This window comes from Podarcis pityusensis (genome assembly GCF_964106645.2).
Source record: "Podarcis pityusensis genome assembly, chromosome: 14".
In the NCBI taxonomy this organism is placed as follows: Eukaryota; Metazoa; Chordata; class Lepidosauria; order Squamata; family Lacertidae; genus Podarcis; species Podarcis pityusensis.
The window spans coordinates 18,170,634-18,184,942 of record NC_138039.1 but is presented as its reverse complement, the minus strand read 5'-3'; the positions used below and the strand labels follow the sequence as shown (position 1 = coordinate 18,184,942).

At 48.7% G+C, this 14,309-nt stretch overlaps 1 protein-coding gene across 3 annotated transcripts in view; it reads left to right on the top strand.

Annotated features, from left to right (window-relative positions):
- Positions 1-8,642, top strand: part of CAPN15 (calpain 15) — a 98,107-nt gene extending 89,465 nt beyond the window's left edge. For all 3 annotated transcript variants that reach the window (XM_080981932.1, XM_080981930.1, XM_080981931.1), the window contains 6 exons: positions 1,604-1,756; positions 3,277-3,438; positions 4,868-5,097; positions 5,896-6,062; positions 6,963-7,141; positions 8,026-8,642. In XM_080981932.1, the coding sequence (XP_080838058.1) occupies positions 1,604-1,756; positions 3,277-3,438; positions 4,868-5,097; positions 5,896-6,062; positions 6,963-7,141; positions 8,026-8,203 (1,069 nt within the window). In that variant the 3' untranslated portion in view covers positions 8,204-8,642. The remainder of the gene's footprint in view (positions 1-1,603; positions 1,757-3,276; positions 3,439-4,867; positions 5,098-5,895; positions 6,063-6,962; positions 7,142-8,025) is intronic.
- The last annotated feature ends 5,667 nt before the right edge of the window (positions 8,643-14,309 follow it).

The following is a 14,309-nucleotide window of genomic DNA, read 5'->3' as shown; positions in this document are numbered from 1 at the left end:
GCTTAACTAAAACTCGTATCAGCCCCAGAAAGCATGGCCAGTGTCCAGGAATGATGGGAGTTGTAGTTCAGCAACATCTGGAGGACCAAAGGTTCACCACATCTGATTTAAAATGTTGACTCGTGGATTGTTGTTCATTTCAACTATCTGCCCATAACATCACTGTAAGGCCGTATGGAGATACACTAAGGAAAGATGCAGGTATGAGAACTAAAGAATATTGCAGATCTATTTCCCAGAAAAGAGCCGGGAGTTTAATGTAGGGTAAGATACTATTACAACTTCCCCAAGATACTGCATCACTGTTTGTTGATGAATTCTGCAATTTCGATTTTATCCCACTGGAGCCAATTCGTGACTCTTGCAAAGACCGAAACATTTTCTTAGTAAAAATAGCATGGCAAAGCAGAGTGCTTAGGGTGTGTTGAGATTGGTACTTCAGTGCTCCTGCCTAGCTCTTTGCCTGCCTCACCAGGGTGAAATCATTTTGAGAGGTAGGCAAAGAGGTGAAAGGGCCTCAGAATTTCCAGATTGCAAAGTGTGTTTTCTTGCTCCATCTTGGCAACTGTAATGAGACATAGCACGGTCTGCTGGACCTTTGTGTCTGGCCATCTGAGAGTGAGAGAGATGAGCATGAGCAGGAAATGATTTAAGGAAGCATTGGAGATTGGGGTTAAAACTGGTTCTGGGTTTATAAAGTTCAAAACAGACCACTTCCCTCGGCCCATCAAGCCTTGGGGAATGAGCACCTCTCCCAATATGTGCTCATCCCACCTTCTGTCTCAAAGAGGAAGCTCTGCCTCAGGAACCACCATCCATCTATGCCTGACATACTGACTAGACCTCAAAGCAGGGACAGGTTCTTTTTTCACTCCTCTGCTGACCTGTGTGCGTTTGTGTGTCAGTTAAAAGGTTGGTTTTTTACATCACTTCTTAATCAAACAGAATTCCAAAGCTGTGTTGGGTGATCTCTCTTCTTCCCAGAAGGATGGTGTCAAAGCCTACCCTTCATTATCTTCAGGAAATGTAATCTAACTAGGTTTGCAAACTTAGTTGATTGATTTGTTAGATTCATCCATTTAAAAATTCTGGATTGGTTGAGCAGGTTCTCAATTAATCGGGCAGGCAAAAAACAAATTAGAAGTTCTTATTATAAATGCAGATGACATTTGTATTTGTTTTAAAGCGAGAATGGCTTTTCTAGGATGATGCCTTTTACAGCGCATGTATGCATAATCTAAAAATGAAGTCCACTACTATAATGTACTATAAAGTCCACTAGATATAATGTTTTGACACACATTCAGATTCGATTGATTGATCATTGATCCACCAACTGAAACTAAAATAATTAACTCATTCTAAAATATTTTAGTCTGGTTCCACCCTTCATAAAAACCGTTTATATCCCTGCATACTTTAAGCAATTTAACTTCCTGATTTATCTGATTCTGTTCTTCTGGAAGAAATGTCTCTGTTGTGGCTATTGACGAATGTTGCTCTGTTGTAAGCCCTCTTTAGGGTTTCTTTTTTTAAGAGCAGGCAGAGTAGAACTTCATAACCTTAATAAAGAAGCTCAGTTCTGTCTTGCTGCTTCTTTCAGGCTCCTGCGACTCCGTAACCCCTGGGGCCGCTTCTCCTGGAACGGTAGCTGGTCTGACGAATGGCCCCACTGGCCGGCACACTTGCGGCATGAGCTGATGCCCCACGGGAGCAGTGAAGGGGTCTTCTGGATGGAGTACAGTGACTTCATCAGGTACTGCCAAAATTGCACAGACTGTCCTGTGTCTCTGGGTCCTTGCTCTGCTGCCTTTAGAAGCTTGGATTTGGCTGGAATGTGACCTCCTGGTTCTGATGCAGATCTAAGGCACAGACACTGCTGACTTACCATGCTTTGCTGTGTACAAGCAGAATGCTCATACGCACTGCTCATTCACTCCTGCTTTGCTCCTTCCCTGGTGTGAACGGGACAAACCAACCTGTTCCTTCTGAACCAGGGTTTGTGGTTTGCTTCTCCCTAACAAGTCAGGATGGCCAGCCAGTTTTAAGCCATGGTTTATTGTTAGCTTGCTGATCATGGCTTGTTAGGGAGAAACAAGAACTGCTGCTCTTCTCCATTTAAAAAAACAACACAGCACCTAATGGTAAAATAGCATTGCTGCTCTGAATCCCCTGTCCTTCTCATGAGTTGTTAGTTTGAATTTGCTTCCAGTTCTTTGGGGGCTGTGCATTCTCCCTCTATTGTGATGGAGCTCACAGAAAACTAAAAGCTAAAGGTAAAGGGACTCCTGACCATTAGGTCCAATCGTGACCGACTCTGGGGTTGCGGCGCTCATCTCGCTTTATTGGCCGAGGGAGCCAGCGTACAGCTTCCGGGTCATCTGGCCAGCATGACTAAGCCGCTTCTGGCGAACCAGAGCAGCGCATGGAAATGCCATTTACCTTCCTGCCTATTTATCTACTTGCACTTTGACGTGCTTTTGAACTGCTAGATGGGCAGGAGCAGGGACTGAGCAACGGGAGCTCACCCCGTCGCTGGGATTTGAACCGCCGACCTTCTGATCGGCAAGTCCTAGGCTCTGTGGTTTAACCCACAGCGCCACCTGCGTCTCCACAGAAAACTAGAATATTTTAAAAGTGTAAGACCAGAATCAGGCACGCCAAGCCATTTAATGTGGGCCTCAAGCTCCCAGCAAAATTTGCAGCTATGGCGCTGAATGTGGGAACCCGAGTGCTTCATTTCAAGCAGGTGGGATTACTCTGGGAACAGGAAGAATTGCTCCTTCCAGTTTTCCAGAGCGCTCTTGACCTGTTAGCAGGAGTGGCATGCAAGAGAACAAAGAGGCAATTTTGCAGTGTCAAGAAGGCCGTTGCAAAGTATGTTACTGCACATTCCTGGAAGGAGAGGAGAATCTTTCAGTTTATGCTATGATGGGAGAAAAATCCTCCCTCCATCCTCCAGCTGATTGGCACTTATTGGTTGAGGAGCAGATTGGAGCTTTGTGTGTGCTGGGTATGAGAGTGGCACTACCCTCTTTTGCATTCTGCCCTTGGTCCTCAGGTCAGAAAAGGTTTGCCACCCTAGTGTAGAGGGAAGAGAAAGATGGACAGCAACACAGCTGTCTCTTCCACAAAAAGGTGGTCCTCCTTCCGCCACCCCCAAGAAACTGCCATTACCAATGAAGATTTTACAGGGGTGCCTTGATTGCTGTCTAAAAGAGACTCATCTGATCTTGGCTGCTTCTGGGGTTGACAACTGCTTGTTCCCCTGCCCAGGTATTTCGACTCAGTGGACATCTGCAAACTCCATTCAGACTGGCATGAGGTTCGTGTGCAGGGCACCTTTCCCAACAAAGCCAGTGGACCCATTACCGTCACCTCACTGACTGTGCTGGAGCGTGCAACTTTGGAGTTCGCCCTTTTCCAGGAAGGCAGCAGGTGAGGTCACAGATCACACTCATCAGCCACTGAACAAAAATTCAAGGCTCTTGCACACTGTTTACATCACCCTGGTTACTCTACATTGCATCTTGGCAATTGTCACTTGTGCATTGACCCCTCTTGTTTAGTCCCATCTCCAGTTCCAGCTCAACTGTGCTATTGAGCTGACACATGGCATGATGGTGGTGGCACTGCTATCCTCTCTCAACATAAAAGCCATTTCCTGCCATTCATCCTGCTCTAACATGACTAAGGAACAGAATGAAGGTTGCAGCTATCTAGATGGGATAACTGTGGCTACACAGATAGGGCCATTATTGTTTCTCAATGGAACAGGTTTAGCCCCTGCTGTAATGATTGGCCCTGAGAACATCCCTTTCCTTCTATATCAGTGAAAGGCTGCCACTTAATACTTATCAGGAAGGTAAAGCACTGCCGAGAAAATCTGGTCCTCAAGCCATGACACTGGCTCTCATTGAAAGGTGTGGTGTTTATATATGTATAGATATGCACTGCTTCTCTCCCCTGTGAGTCCTTACAATAGACAAGTCCTCTTCTCTTATCTTCCCATCCCTCATAGTGAAAGGCATTTTTTTAGCCATTAGTTTCTGTGATTTTCAGACTCAGTACCCACTTTTAACTGCTACAAACGGACCAAGTAATGGGATGTTGGGTTTTTTTTAACATGCTCATCTGCCTGCTTTTTTCTCTAGGGTGGCCAGATGTGTAGAAGAAAGCAGGACCCTTGTACCTAGGAAGCATAGGAAGCTGCCTCTTAAAAAGTTTACACCATTGATCCATCTAGCTTAGTGCTGTCTACACTGACTGGCAACAACCCTCCAGGGTTTCAGGCTGGGCTCTGTCTGTACCTCTGAATAGTTGTGCAGCAAGATGCAGCTTGTTGCCCAGGGTGTCATTGGAGAAGCTAGGCTTTCACCAGCTATTAAAGGAGCAGAAGGGCTACCCTCCTTTTGCCTCGGATCCTTCTCTCTCTGCCACTAGATGACCCTTGGGGTCCCTTCCAAATCTACAATTCTATTTTTCTCTGAAGACAGAAACTCTAAACAAAGAAACGATGGAAACGATGGTGGGGCCACTTCTGCAAGCCACTATTACCAAGACAGCAGTCTAGCAAGACCCATATTTTTGCCCCCCACCCCATATTGTTTGTGTTATCCTATTTGGTGAAAGAGAGTGGGGTACGGCGGCTTGTGCAGTGACTTCTGACTCCACTGCACTTCACAGGAATGTAGGGAACTCCTTTATACCAGGAGTCTAGCAATTGGCCCATCCAGTTCAATGTGGTCTACAGCAACTGGCTGCAGTTTCCCACAGACTGATTCCCAGCCCCACCAGAGATTGGACCTGGCACTTCCTGCATGCTTTCCCACTGAGCCATGGCCCCTTCCCTCCTTTCCCTTGGCAGGCGCTCAGACACAGTGGACAGCCACTTGCTGGACCTTTGCATCATGGTCTTCCGAGCCACCTTCATCAATGGCAGCAAGCTCAGCCTGGGCCGCCTGATGGCGCACAGCAAGCGGGCAGTCAAGAAGTTTGTCAACTGTGATGTCATGCTGGAGCCGGGCGAGTATGCAGTGGTGTGCTGTGCCTTCAACCACTGGACTACCCCAGTGACAGGCACCTCCTCAAGCCAAGGTAAGGGTTGCGTGGCAGGGTCTCCTTCTGACTCTCCTAGGGCAGTGGGGCTGCCAGTTCCAGCAATAGGGTTGCCTGCTGAGAGCTTGGGGGGGGGTTAAAAAAAGTGGGGGTCACTGTTTGAAGAAAAAGCCACCTGTGTTTTCAGAACAGCTTCAAGCAACAAAGGAGCCTGTGATCCTCCAAAATTTGCTGGGACTGAAACTCCCTTCATTCTTGACCATCCTGGTGGGGACAGATGAGAGTTGGGAGTCCCATTTGGGGAAGGTTTCCTTCCCCAGCCTTAATTCTCAGTTGAAATTGGCCTTCATTGCTTAAACATTGGCTTCTTGCAGATTGCAGTCCTAACCCCAATCACCTAGGAGAAAGCCCCATTAAACTCAGTAGGACTTCCTTCTGAGCAGACAATACCAACAATGGATGTAGTGATTTGAAGCTTGTTGTCCAAGTTCTCTGAATGCCCCTGTGTGTAGGGGGTGGGGACCAGTTTATTTTACACTTGGGAAGGTGGGGGCTTCTCTAGATGGCCTTTTATGTACTTTTCTGCTTTTTACTATTGCACAGTTCTGTACTTCCTTTCAAGAATGCAAGTCTTGGCTTGTGTTGGAGACTAAGTACCAGGCCTGTATTGCAATCAGGAAGGCAGTTCGTGTTCCTAAGCTGGCCTCTGGAAATGCTTGAGTGAGGGAAAGGCCACATGGCAGGATGGGTAGGGATTCTTGGGGGTGGGGACTCCCTTGTGGACAGGGGGCCCTGCAGCCTGATTCTGCCTCACTTGCTTATTTCGACCTCTACCAGTTTCCAGCCCTACTACTGGCAGTGCATGCCCAGCTGCTGACATCTCCAGCTACATCCTGGCCATCTACAGCTCCCGCTTGGTGATGGTGGAACAGATCGAGGCTCAGTCCACCACACTGGCAGATGCCATCATTCTTCTCACTGAGAACAAGGGCGAACGGCATGAGGTACGTGCAGGCACCAGCCCCACCCGGCTGCTTCAGAGAGTCTGTTCTTTCCTCCTTCTCACTATCAGCATATTGGCTACCATCAGAGGGCAGTGGGGGGGGGAGGGCTGGACAACAACTCCCAGCAACATCTAGAAGGCTGGGAGAGCACCAGGTTGGAGAAAGCTGGTATCTGTTCTGACAGGCAGCAGCTCTCCAGGGTTTGCAGCAGATATTTTGCCCACCTCAGCTGCCTAAGAGCCTTCCTACTGGGAAAACGGTGGCCATTTATGGAGCGCTTTAAAGTGTTCAAACTTGCTTCACACGCACTGTCTCAGTACTGTACATGTAAGGGCTGGGGAACCTTTTTTCAACCTGTGGGCCACATTCCTTTCTGAGCAATCTCCCAAGGGCCGCATGCCAGTGGTGGGCGGGGTCATAGTAAATAGTGGGTGGAGCCGCAAATGCAAACTGTCCCCGGTACTCCCACACCCCTCTCTATCCTCCCTCCAGAAAAGCAAGAGGTGTTATCAGACTCCAAGGCAAAACACTTGGGGTGCAAAGCAGGCTCAGGTGATGGTAGCTTGTTTAAGACCACCTACAGAGTCCATAGCAGATGTGAGGTTAGAGTTCCTTAATTCCTAGCTTACTAAGCTACATAAAATCCTACAGCTTTCTGCAGGCAGGTGTCCTGCTGTTAGTTGGATGGGTGGGTTTTGTGGATGTTCTCTCTGGAAAGCGGCCAAGCACCTGCAGCTGCACATGCGCTCCTGGGAACGTGCATCTTCCCAAAGAGTTGGAGTGAGCCTGGGCCCCAAGTCTTGGAGGTTGGGACTCTGTATTGCCATGCGGGGGTGAGGTGGAGGGAGGCAGGATTCGCTGGTCTGGGGCCGAGACTGACTGGCTGGTTTGCTTCCGCAGGGGCGCGAGGGGATGACTTGCTACTACCTGACACATGGCTGGGCAGGTCTCATTGTGGTGGTGGAGAACCGGCATCCTAAATCCTACCTGCACGTCCAGTGCGACTGCACAGACAGCTTCAACGTTGTGTCGACACGAGGCAGCCTCAAAACACAGGACAGTGTGCCCCCTCTGCACAGGTGAGAGGGAGCTAGTGGGGGGCTGAGAAAACTAGATTTAACTTCCCGTTGGTGTGCTTAAGTTGTAGAATTGCCACGTGTGGAGGGAATGAAGCTGTTTGCCACCTTGTAGAATGTAAGGGGGAGGGCCACCCTCTCTCCTCAACTGACAAGTCCAGGTGCCTTCACTGTTTTTCAACCAATTTTGAGAAGTTCAGGGGGCAGCACTGGGAGGGAGAAGTAGATCCCACTGAAACCACTACTAAAATGGAGACTCCACCCCATCCTGATTTGGACAGTAATTTCAATAGAAACCTCTTCCCCTTTCTGAAGCAAGGCACACCCACACCACCCATCATGTGATGGGCAATAGGAGCATGCCTTCATCCATCTCGCCTTAAGCTCCTGATTGGTCCTTCGGTGATTTATTAAATTTGTATACTGCCCTTCATCCATAGATATAAAAAACACAAAATACACAATAAAAATAAGAACAAAAACAATGGATGGATGATATCACTTGTAGGCTGGATGGGCATTGCCTGTCCCAAATGACTGTAGGCCAGATGGTGAGGCCTGGTGGGCCACATTTGACCTGTGTGCTGGAAGTTTTGCACCTCTGCTCTTCACCTGGTTAAGAGATCTGGAATGTTAAGTCTGCACCAGGCCAGAATTGATCCCAGAGATTGTTTGTGTATTGGAAGCCTTTGGGGAATCTGCGACCTTCCTGCGTGATGAAAGGGCTGCTTGGAAAGCCAGGGGGCTGTTGCCCAATTAGAATTGTATTCCTAGCATTGCTCTTGGGCCTTCCTTTGTGGCTGTAGACTCGCAGGTGTGAGGATTAGCACTATTTTCCTCTCTCTTTCACTGACCTGTCTATCTCCTTTCTTTTTGTTTTCTTCCAGGCAGGTTCTAGTGATTCTGTCCCAGCTGGAAGGCAACGCCGGTTTCTCCATCACCCACCGCCTGGCACATCGCAAAGCCACCCAGGCCTTTCTGAATGACTGGATGTCGACCAAGGGGACGCACAATCCGCTGCTGACGCCCGAGGTGGCGGGGCTACATGGGCCCCGGCCGCTATGACAAATGGCCCCGCCCTCCCTGCCGCTCTTCTGCTTCTGCCTTTTTTCTGGCCCCACTTGTCTCAGGCGTTGCCCGAGCCGCCATTACTGAGCCATCGGGATTGAGAAGGATGGACAGACAGACAGACTGGGTGTCTCAAGCCAAGCGTCTTTCCTCCCATCCCCTGGGGTCAGGCAGGGAGCTGCTCAGGTTCCCCCTCCCTTGAAATCCTCTCTCCCTCCCCTCCCCACCTGCCTCCCCACAGATGATGCACTTTATCCAGAGCTGCTGTCAAGTTAGGAGAGCAAGGGAATGTCACAGCCCTGGAGAGGGACGTGTCCCAGCCCCAGGTGCAGGCAATGCTCAGATGCTCCCAGGCGCCAGGTCCTGGGACTCGACCCTTCCCACAGCCGCCAAAAATCCTAAGGCTGCTGCAACAATAATATACCTCTGGCCAATGTGTCTGTCTGTGTGTGTGCCTCACCCCACTGTTAAAAATGTCAGCGGGCTGCTGCAATGGGGTCGGGTGGGGTCTGGGATGAGGGGTATGTAGGCCCATCCTGTCTCTGTCTCTCTCACGTCTGGAATTGTCATTGGCAGATGGAGGGGTGATGACTTGTAAGATGGACTTCCATCTCCCTTCCAGCACTGGGTTGGCTAGGTGGTGAAGTTTTGTTTTGTTTTTCGTTTTGCAGACTGGGTTGCCGGAGGGGTACAAAGAAATGGCAGAGCCATTGTGCTGTTAACTGCAAACTAGCTAAATCTGTGTTCAACTACTCCCCTAGCGTGAGCACCATTTTTCTGCAGGACGAGTGGCAGGCTAGACTCAACGTGCAAGCTGTCTTGCAACACATATGGTGGGAGTGCTGGCTATGAAAATATTATTCTTACTGTTTTGTATTTTTCTGCAAGATTGATTTAAGCACGAGCCGTGGAACCTGCTGCCAAATTTATGTGGTGTTTGGGATAAGAGTCTCTGCCTGCCTTCTTTGCTTCTCTTCCTGCCCCCGTGCCCCTCAGAAAGACTGGCACCACAGTCTTGTGTGGAGGAGCAAGTGTAGTAACAAAGCCTAGAGAAGCACATTTTTCCAATCAGGCTTCAAGCCATTTGACCCACCCACATGGGTATTGCAGGAGATGTTGCCCCTGGGGCTTAAGTTTAGCATCATGGCATTTTTGATCTGTACAGGGGCTTGTCTGTATATATATATATTGCTGGGGACACTTGGTGTGGGGAGGAGTGGGGCTTGGGGTCATGGGTGTAGGCTGCAAGGAAGTGATTGGGAGTCTGCAAGGGAGGCACACAGCTGCCTGGGTGTTTGAGAAGGGCTTGGAAGTTCATTCACACTTGTGGTCCCTGCAGCTCACATGATACAGAGGAGCAGGATTGCTCCCAATTTCCCTTCCTGGCAGTCTGCAGTCCAAAGGAAGAATAGCCAGGGGTCAGCAGCTGTGGTGGAGGAGAACAAGGAACCCTTTACCGACTGACCTCCCCTTGTGCCTTCTGGCGCTTCCAATTTGGCGCTGATTTGAAAGCTACCCGAAAACCTTTCATGTACAGCTCGGTCAATTTAGCACTTTTGGTCTCCACCAGTTCTGCTTTGCAGTCAGATGCTTAGCCTCCAGAAAAGTGAGTTTAGAAATGCCCCAGTGGGAATTTCTGCACTCCTTCCCCACCCAAGGAGAATAGCCTTATGCTGGGAAGGAATCTGGAGTATGTTGTGCCTCTGGACCCTCCGTAAGGGAGAGGTTGGTCTCTGCCATCACCCTTAAAGAAGATTCTGGATGGATCGCCAGTGGTACATGTGCTCACCATCACTCACTTGGGACAGATGCATAGTTGAGGTTGACAGGACATGGCTTTTGCCCTTCAGGGGACCCAGTGTGGGGCTGAGCTTGATGGAGATCTGTGGAGTTGGGTCTCGGGAACAGGGTATCAGGGACAGGGTTTCTAGTCCACCTTGTGGGCTCAGGCACAGGGTAGCAGGGATGGTGTCTACCTGCCAACTTCATTGGTTCGGGCACAGGGTGGGAGGAGGGCGTCCCGGAAAGCTGTGGGGGCTCATCACCAGCAGTGTCTTCCCCATTGTGTTGCTCTATAAAATGAGTCCAATCCCTCCATTAGGAAAGGGCCTTTCTGCCGGTACAAGCAGTCAGTCAAGAGCCTAGTTCATTTGTACTCCCGTCCACCCCTGTCTGCACATGTTGACGTGTGGAGCACTGTGAGGGTGAGTGGGAAAGCGGGAGGCTGGGACAGGATTTGGGACATCAAAATGCCCACCAGGGAACATTGTGGATAATGTACTCTGGGCTGAGGCTGCTCCCAGTCATTCCTTTCACTTCCATATTCAGGGAGAAATACGATAACATGCCAGTTGTTGTCAGCCCCAACACCACTGGCCTCTCCTGCTCTTGGGCTCATTGCAGCTTCAAGCAAAAAAAGTAGGGAACATGAATGACGCTCCACCACCATTGACTGCTCAAAGGTGGAACGTTGCCATGTATGGGGCACAGCCAGTGCCAGGCAAGTCAGAGAGAGCACAGTGATAATAACTTGGGGGACCATAAAAATGCCCCTCTGCACCGTGCCCTTGCTCTGCAAATGGCAGCTTTCAGCTGGGAAATGGAAATTAAGTTGTGTGTTGTCCTGGATGCATCTGTGGCTCTGGTTTAGAGTAGCTCCCAATCCTTGCTTGTTTGCAGGGCCCAGTCTTCCCCGCTTCCCTCAAAGACAAAGGGGTGCAGTGGTGGCGGAACCAGTGAGAGGAAGCGTGTGTTCCTCCCCTCCCCTCAAGCCATGCTTTATTTTGCCTTCCAAGAAGGGTTGCCATCTCCTCCTCCCCTTCTTGTGGCCGATCTCTAGCAGGCAGAAATCGCAGCAGGTGTGAGCCTTTATCAAAGCACACAGATGCAGGGACCAGGAAACAGTTCACCAATTTCTGCCTGCTTCGCGGCTGCGGAAGATGTGGGGAGCCCTGCCATAAGAAGGTGGGAGCCCGACTTTCAAGGAGGTTATAAGATTTGCACTAATTCCTCCTACAGTGACTTCTGAGGAACATAGTTTGCTGGAGTATAGGAGCCACAATGACATGGTGGGTCAGTAATGTCACATGAATCCTTTCTGGAAGCCTCTTCCTGCAGAGGGTTGAATTCCTAAGCTCTAGGGCTCAGGCACTCTCCGTAATCTGAATACAGTGGTACCTCGGGTTAAGAACTTAATTCATTCCGGTGGTCTGTTCTTAACCTGAAAATGTTCTTAACCTGAGGTACCACTTTAGCTAATGGGGCCTCCTGCTGCCGCCGGAGCACAATTTCTGTTTTCATCCTGAAGTAAAGTTCTTAACCGAGGTACTATTTCTGGGTTAGCGGAGTCTGTAACCTGAAGCATCTGTAACCCAAGGTACCACTGTATATGAATTTCTACAGTTCATTGCAGTGTGCTGTGAGGAGAGAGCAATGAATGCAAGCTATTGTGTTGCAGCCCCACCCTTTTGACGCAGCTTTCTTGTAGGGCATATCTTCACTACGGAGTTAAACTGGTTTAATACCCCTTTCCTCTTTCCAGGGAGCATTGAGGAGGGATTGCTTAACAGTTGTTGGCATCTGTCTGTCTCGAGAGACGATGGAGTGCGATTTCCTTGGGATTCTTTGAAAGAAGCCATTAGGGTTTAAGCGAGTATAAAGCCAATGTGTTGGTAACGCAGATGCACCCTTGCTGTCTCAGGAGGCAGGTGTAGCTGGGCTTTTTGTACCCGGGAGCATGGCCAAGCTGGTGTTGGGGAGCTCAGAAAGGCAGGGTGTGGTCAAGTTGAGGGCTAAAGTGGCATTGCAAGGACCTTTGGGGGACAGGGTAGCAGTGCCATCATTTCATTATGCCAGTACATTACCTTTCCATCCCTACTCCCCTTATCCTGTTCCATTTTCTCTCCACCTAATCAAGTAGCAATGAACAGAAAGTTGATTTTTCTCCCCCTTTCCTTCTCCCCCACCATCTCCACTATACCAATCAGTGTTCACTCTGCGTCTCCTTCCTCCTTTCCCAGCTCAGTCATCTCAGGCCAGGGAGTGGCTGAACATGTGAGTTCCTCTGTATTTTGTTTTTACCCCTGTCCAAAATGTCTCCTTTCCTTTTTTTCTCTTTTTCAATGTTCTTCTTTTGTGTGTGTGTGTGTGTGTGTGTGTGTGTGTGTGTCTTTCTGTTCACTCTCTTCGAGCTGTGAATAGTTTTTAACCATGTAAATATTGTCCAGCTCTTAAGAAAACATAGGATATTTTATCAATTGTAAATCAAATCTGTAATCAGTCCCTGTATAATACGAATTATCCCATGGGTGGTTTTCAAACTCAGGTTCCAAAGGACCAAATAAAAAAATTTTGTTTTTTAATTGTCTGTCTTGCTTGGTATGATAGCAGCACTGGAGGGGAGGGTGTGGTGGCCTTCACATCTGCCCCTGGACATAATTCATGAACTGACGAATACTTGGCATTGGGTGCTGTTCTTATTCTGTTCCCCAGACTCTTTCTGGGCAGGGAAGGGAGATAGAAGGTTGTTGCAGTCCACCAGGTCATGGAAACATAGGAATATAGGAAGCTCTTTTACATCACACCAAACCATAGGTCCTGTTGTTGCAGGGACGCGGGTGGTGCTGTGGTCCAAACCATTGAGCCCTTGGGCTTACCAATTGGAAGGTTGGCAGTTCGAATCCCCGCAACAGGGTGAGCTCCCATTGCTCTGTCCCAGCTCCTGCCAACCTAGCAGTTCAAAAGCACACCAGTGCAAGTAGATAAATAGGTAGCGCTGTGGTGGGAAGGTAAATGGCATTTCCGTGCACTCTGGTTTCCATCACGGTGTCCCACAGCATCAGAAGCAGTTTAGTCATGCTGGCCACATGACCCAGAAAGCTGTCTGTGGACAAACGCCGGCTCCCTCGGCCTGAAAGCGAGATGAGCACCACAACCTCATAGTCGCCTTTGACTGGACTTAACCATCCAGGGGTCTCCAGACAAGGGTCTCCTAGTCCTACAAGTAGTTATGAGAGATTACATCTAGGACTTCCTGCATTAATGTTGTCCATGTAGATCTCAACAAATAGAAGGATGGGGACAAAAGTAGAATGAGTTGGCTTTGCCTGTTGTTGATTAGATCTGGCTCCATCTACTCCTGGCCTCCCCTTCTCCCGCCCTACCCATCTCACTGGGCATCTGTCACCACTGGCTGCGGCCCTCTCCCAAGGACTTTTGACATGACCAAGAACTGGAAACATCCCACTGCCTTTTGATTTGCTTGACTTTTAGGTATATGCTCGCTCCATTTCAACCCTGCTCTTTACTAAGGCAAGTAGCAGTTAAAATGAGGCTCAAAGTGAGAGTCTTGTGGCAAATTAAAGACTAACATATCCATTATGGTGTAAGCTTTTCTGGATTTAAATCCACTTCATTAGATGTGTGAAGTGTAATCAGTCCATAGCTGGCAAACACACATACACACACAGGTGTTGGGGGGGGGGGGGAATGTAAAGAATGAATTGGAATGCAAAAAGATCAAATAAACCGTAACAATTACTTTAGATAGCAGCATAGTCCAAAGAAATACATATTTTATTGAAAAGTGTGTGCATGTAAACTGCTTAGAGGTTCTATTTACAATCAAGCAGTATATAAATTTTGTTAAATAACTACTTGAACAATATAAGCACAGTGACAATCGGCAACAGCAAACATTAATAGCACCAATGTTGCTAGGTTGGTTAATTAAACAGGAAAGAAAACTAATGCTGTATCACAATTCAAACCACATCTCACTTTACTGGCCGAGGGAGCCGGCATACAACTTCCGGGTCATGTGGCAAACCAGAGCAGCGCACGGAAACACCGTTTACCTTCCTGCCGGAGCGATACCTATTTATCTACTTGCACTTTGACGTGCTTTCGAACTGCTAGGTTGGCAGGAGCAGTCCATTGAGGAACATGATCTATCACTTGAATGAATTATACAGAAACGGGAATTCAACAACTTTGGGGTGGCCAGGAAGAGTGCTTTTGTGAATGCCTTGCTTTTTCCAACTTGGCACATAGGCTGATACAGTTACAAAGGTGCTGAGTATTCTGTTGAGTGCCTGATCACCTC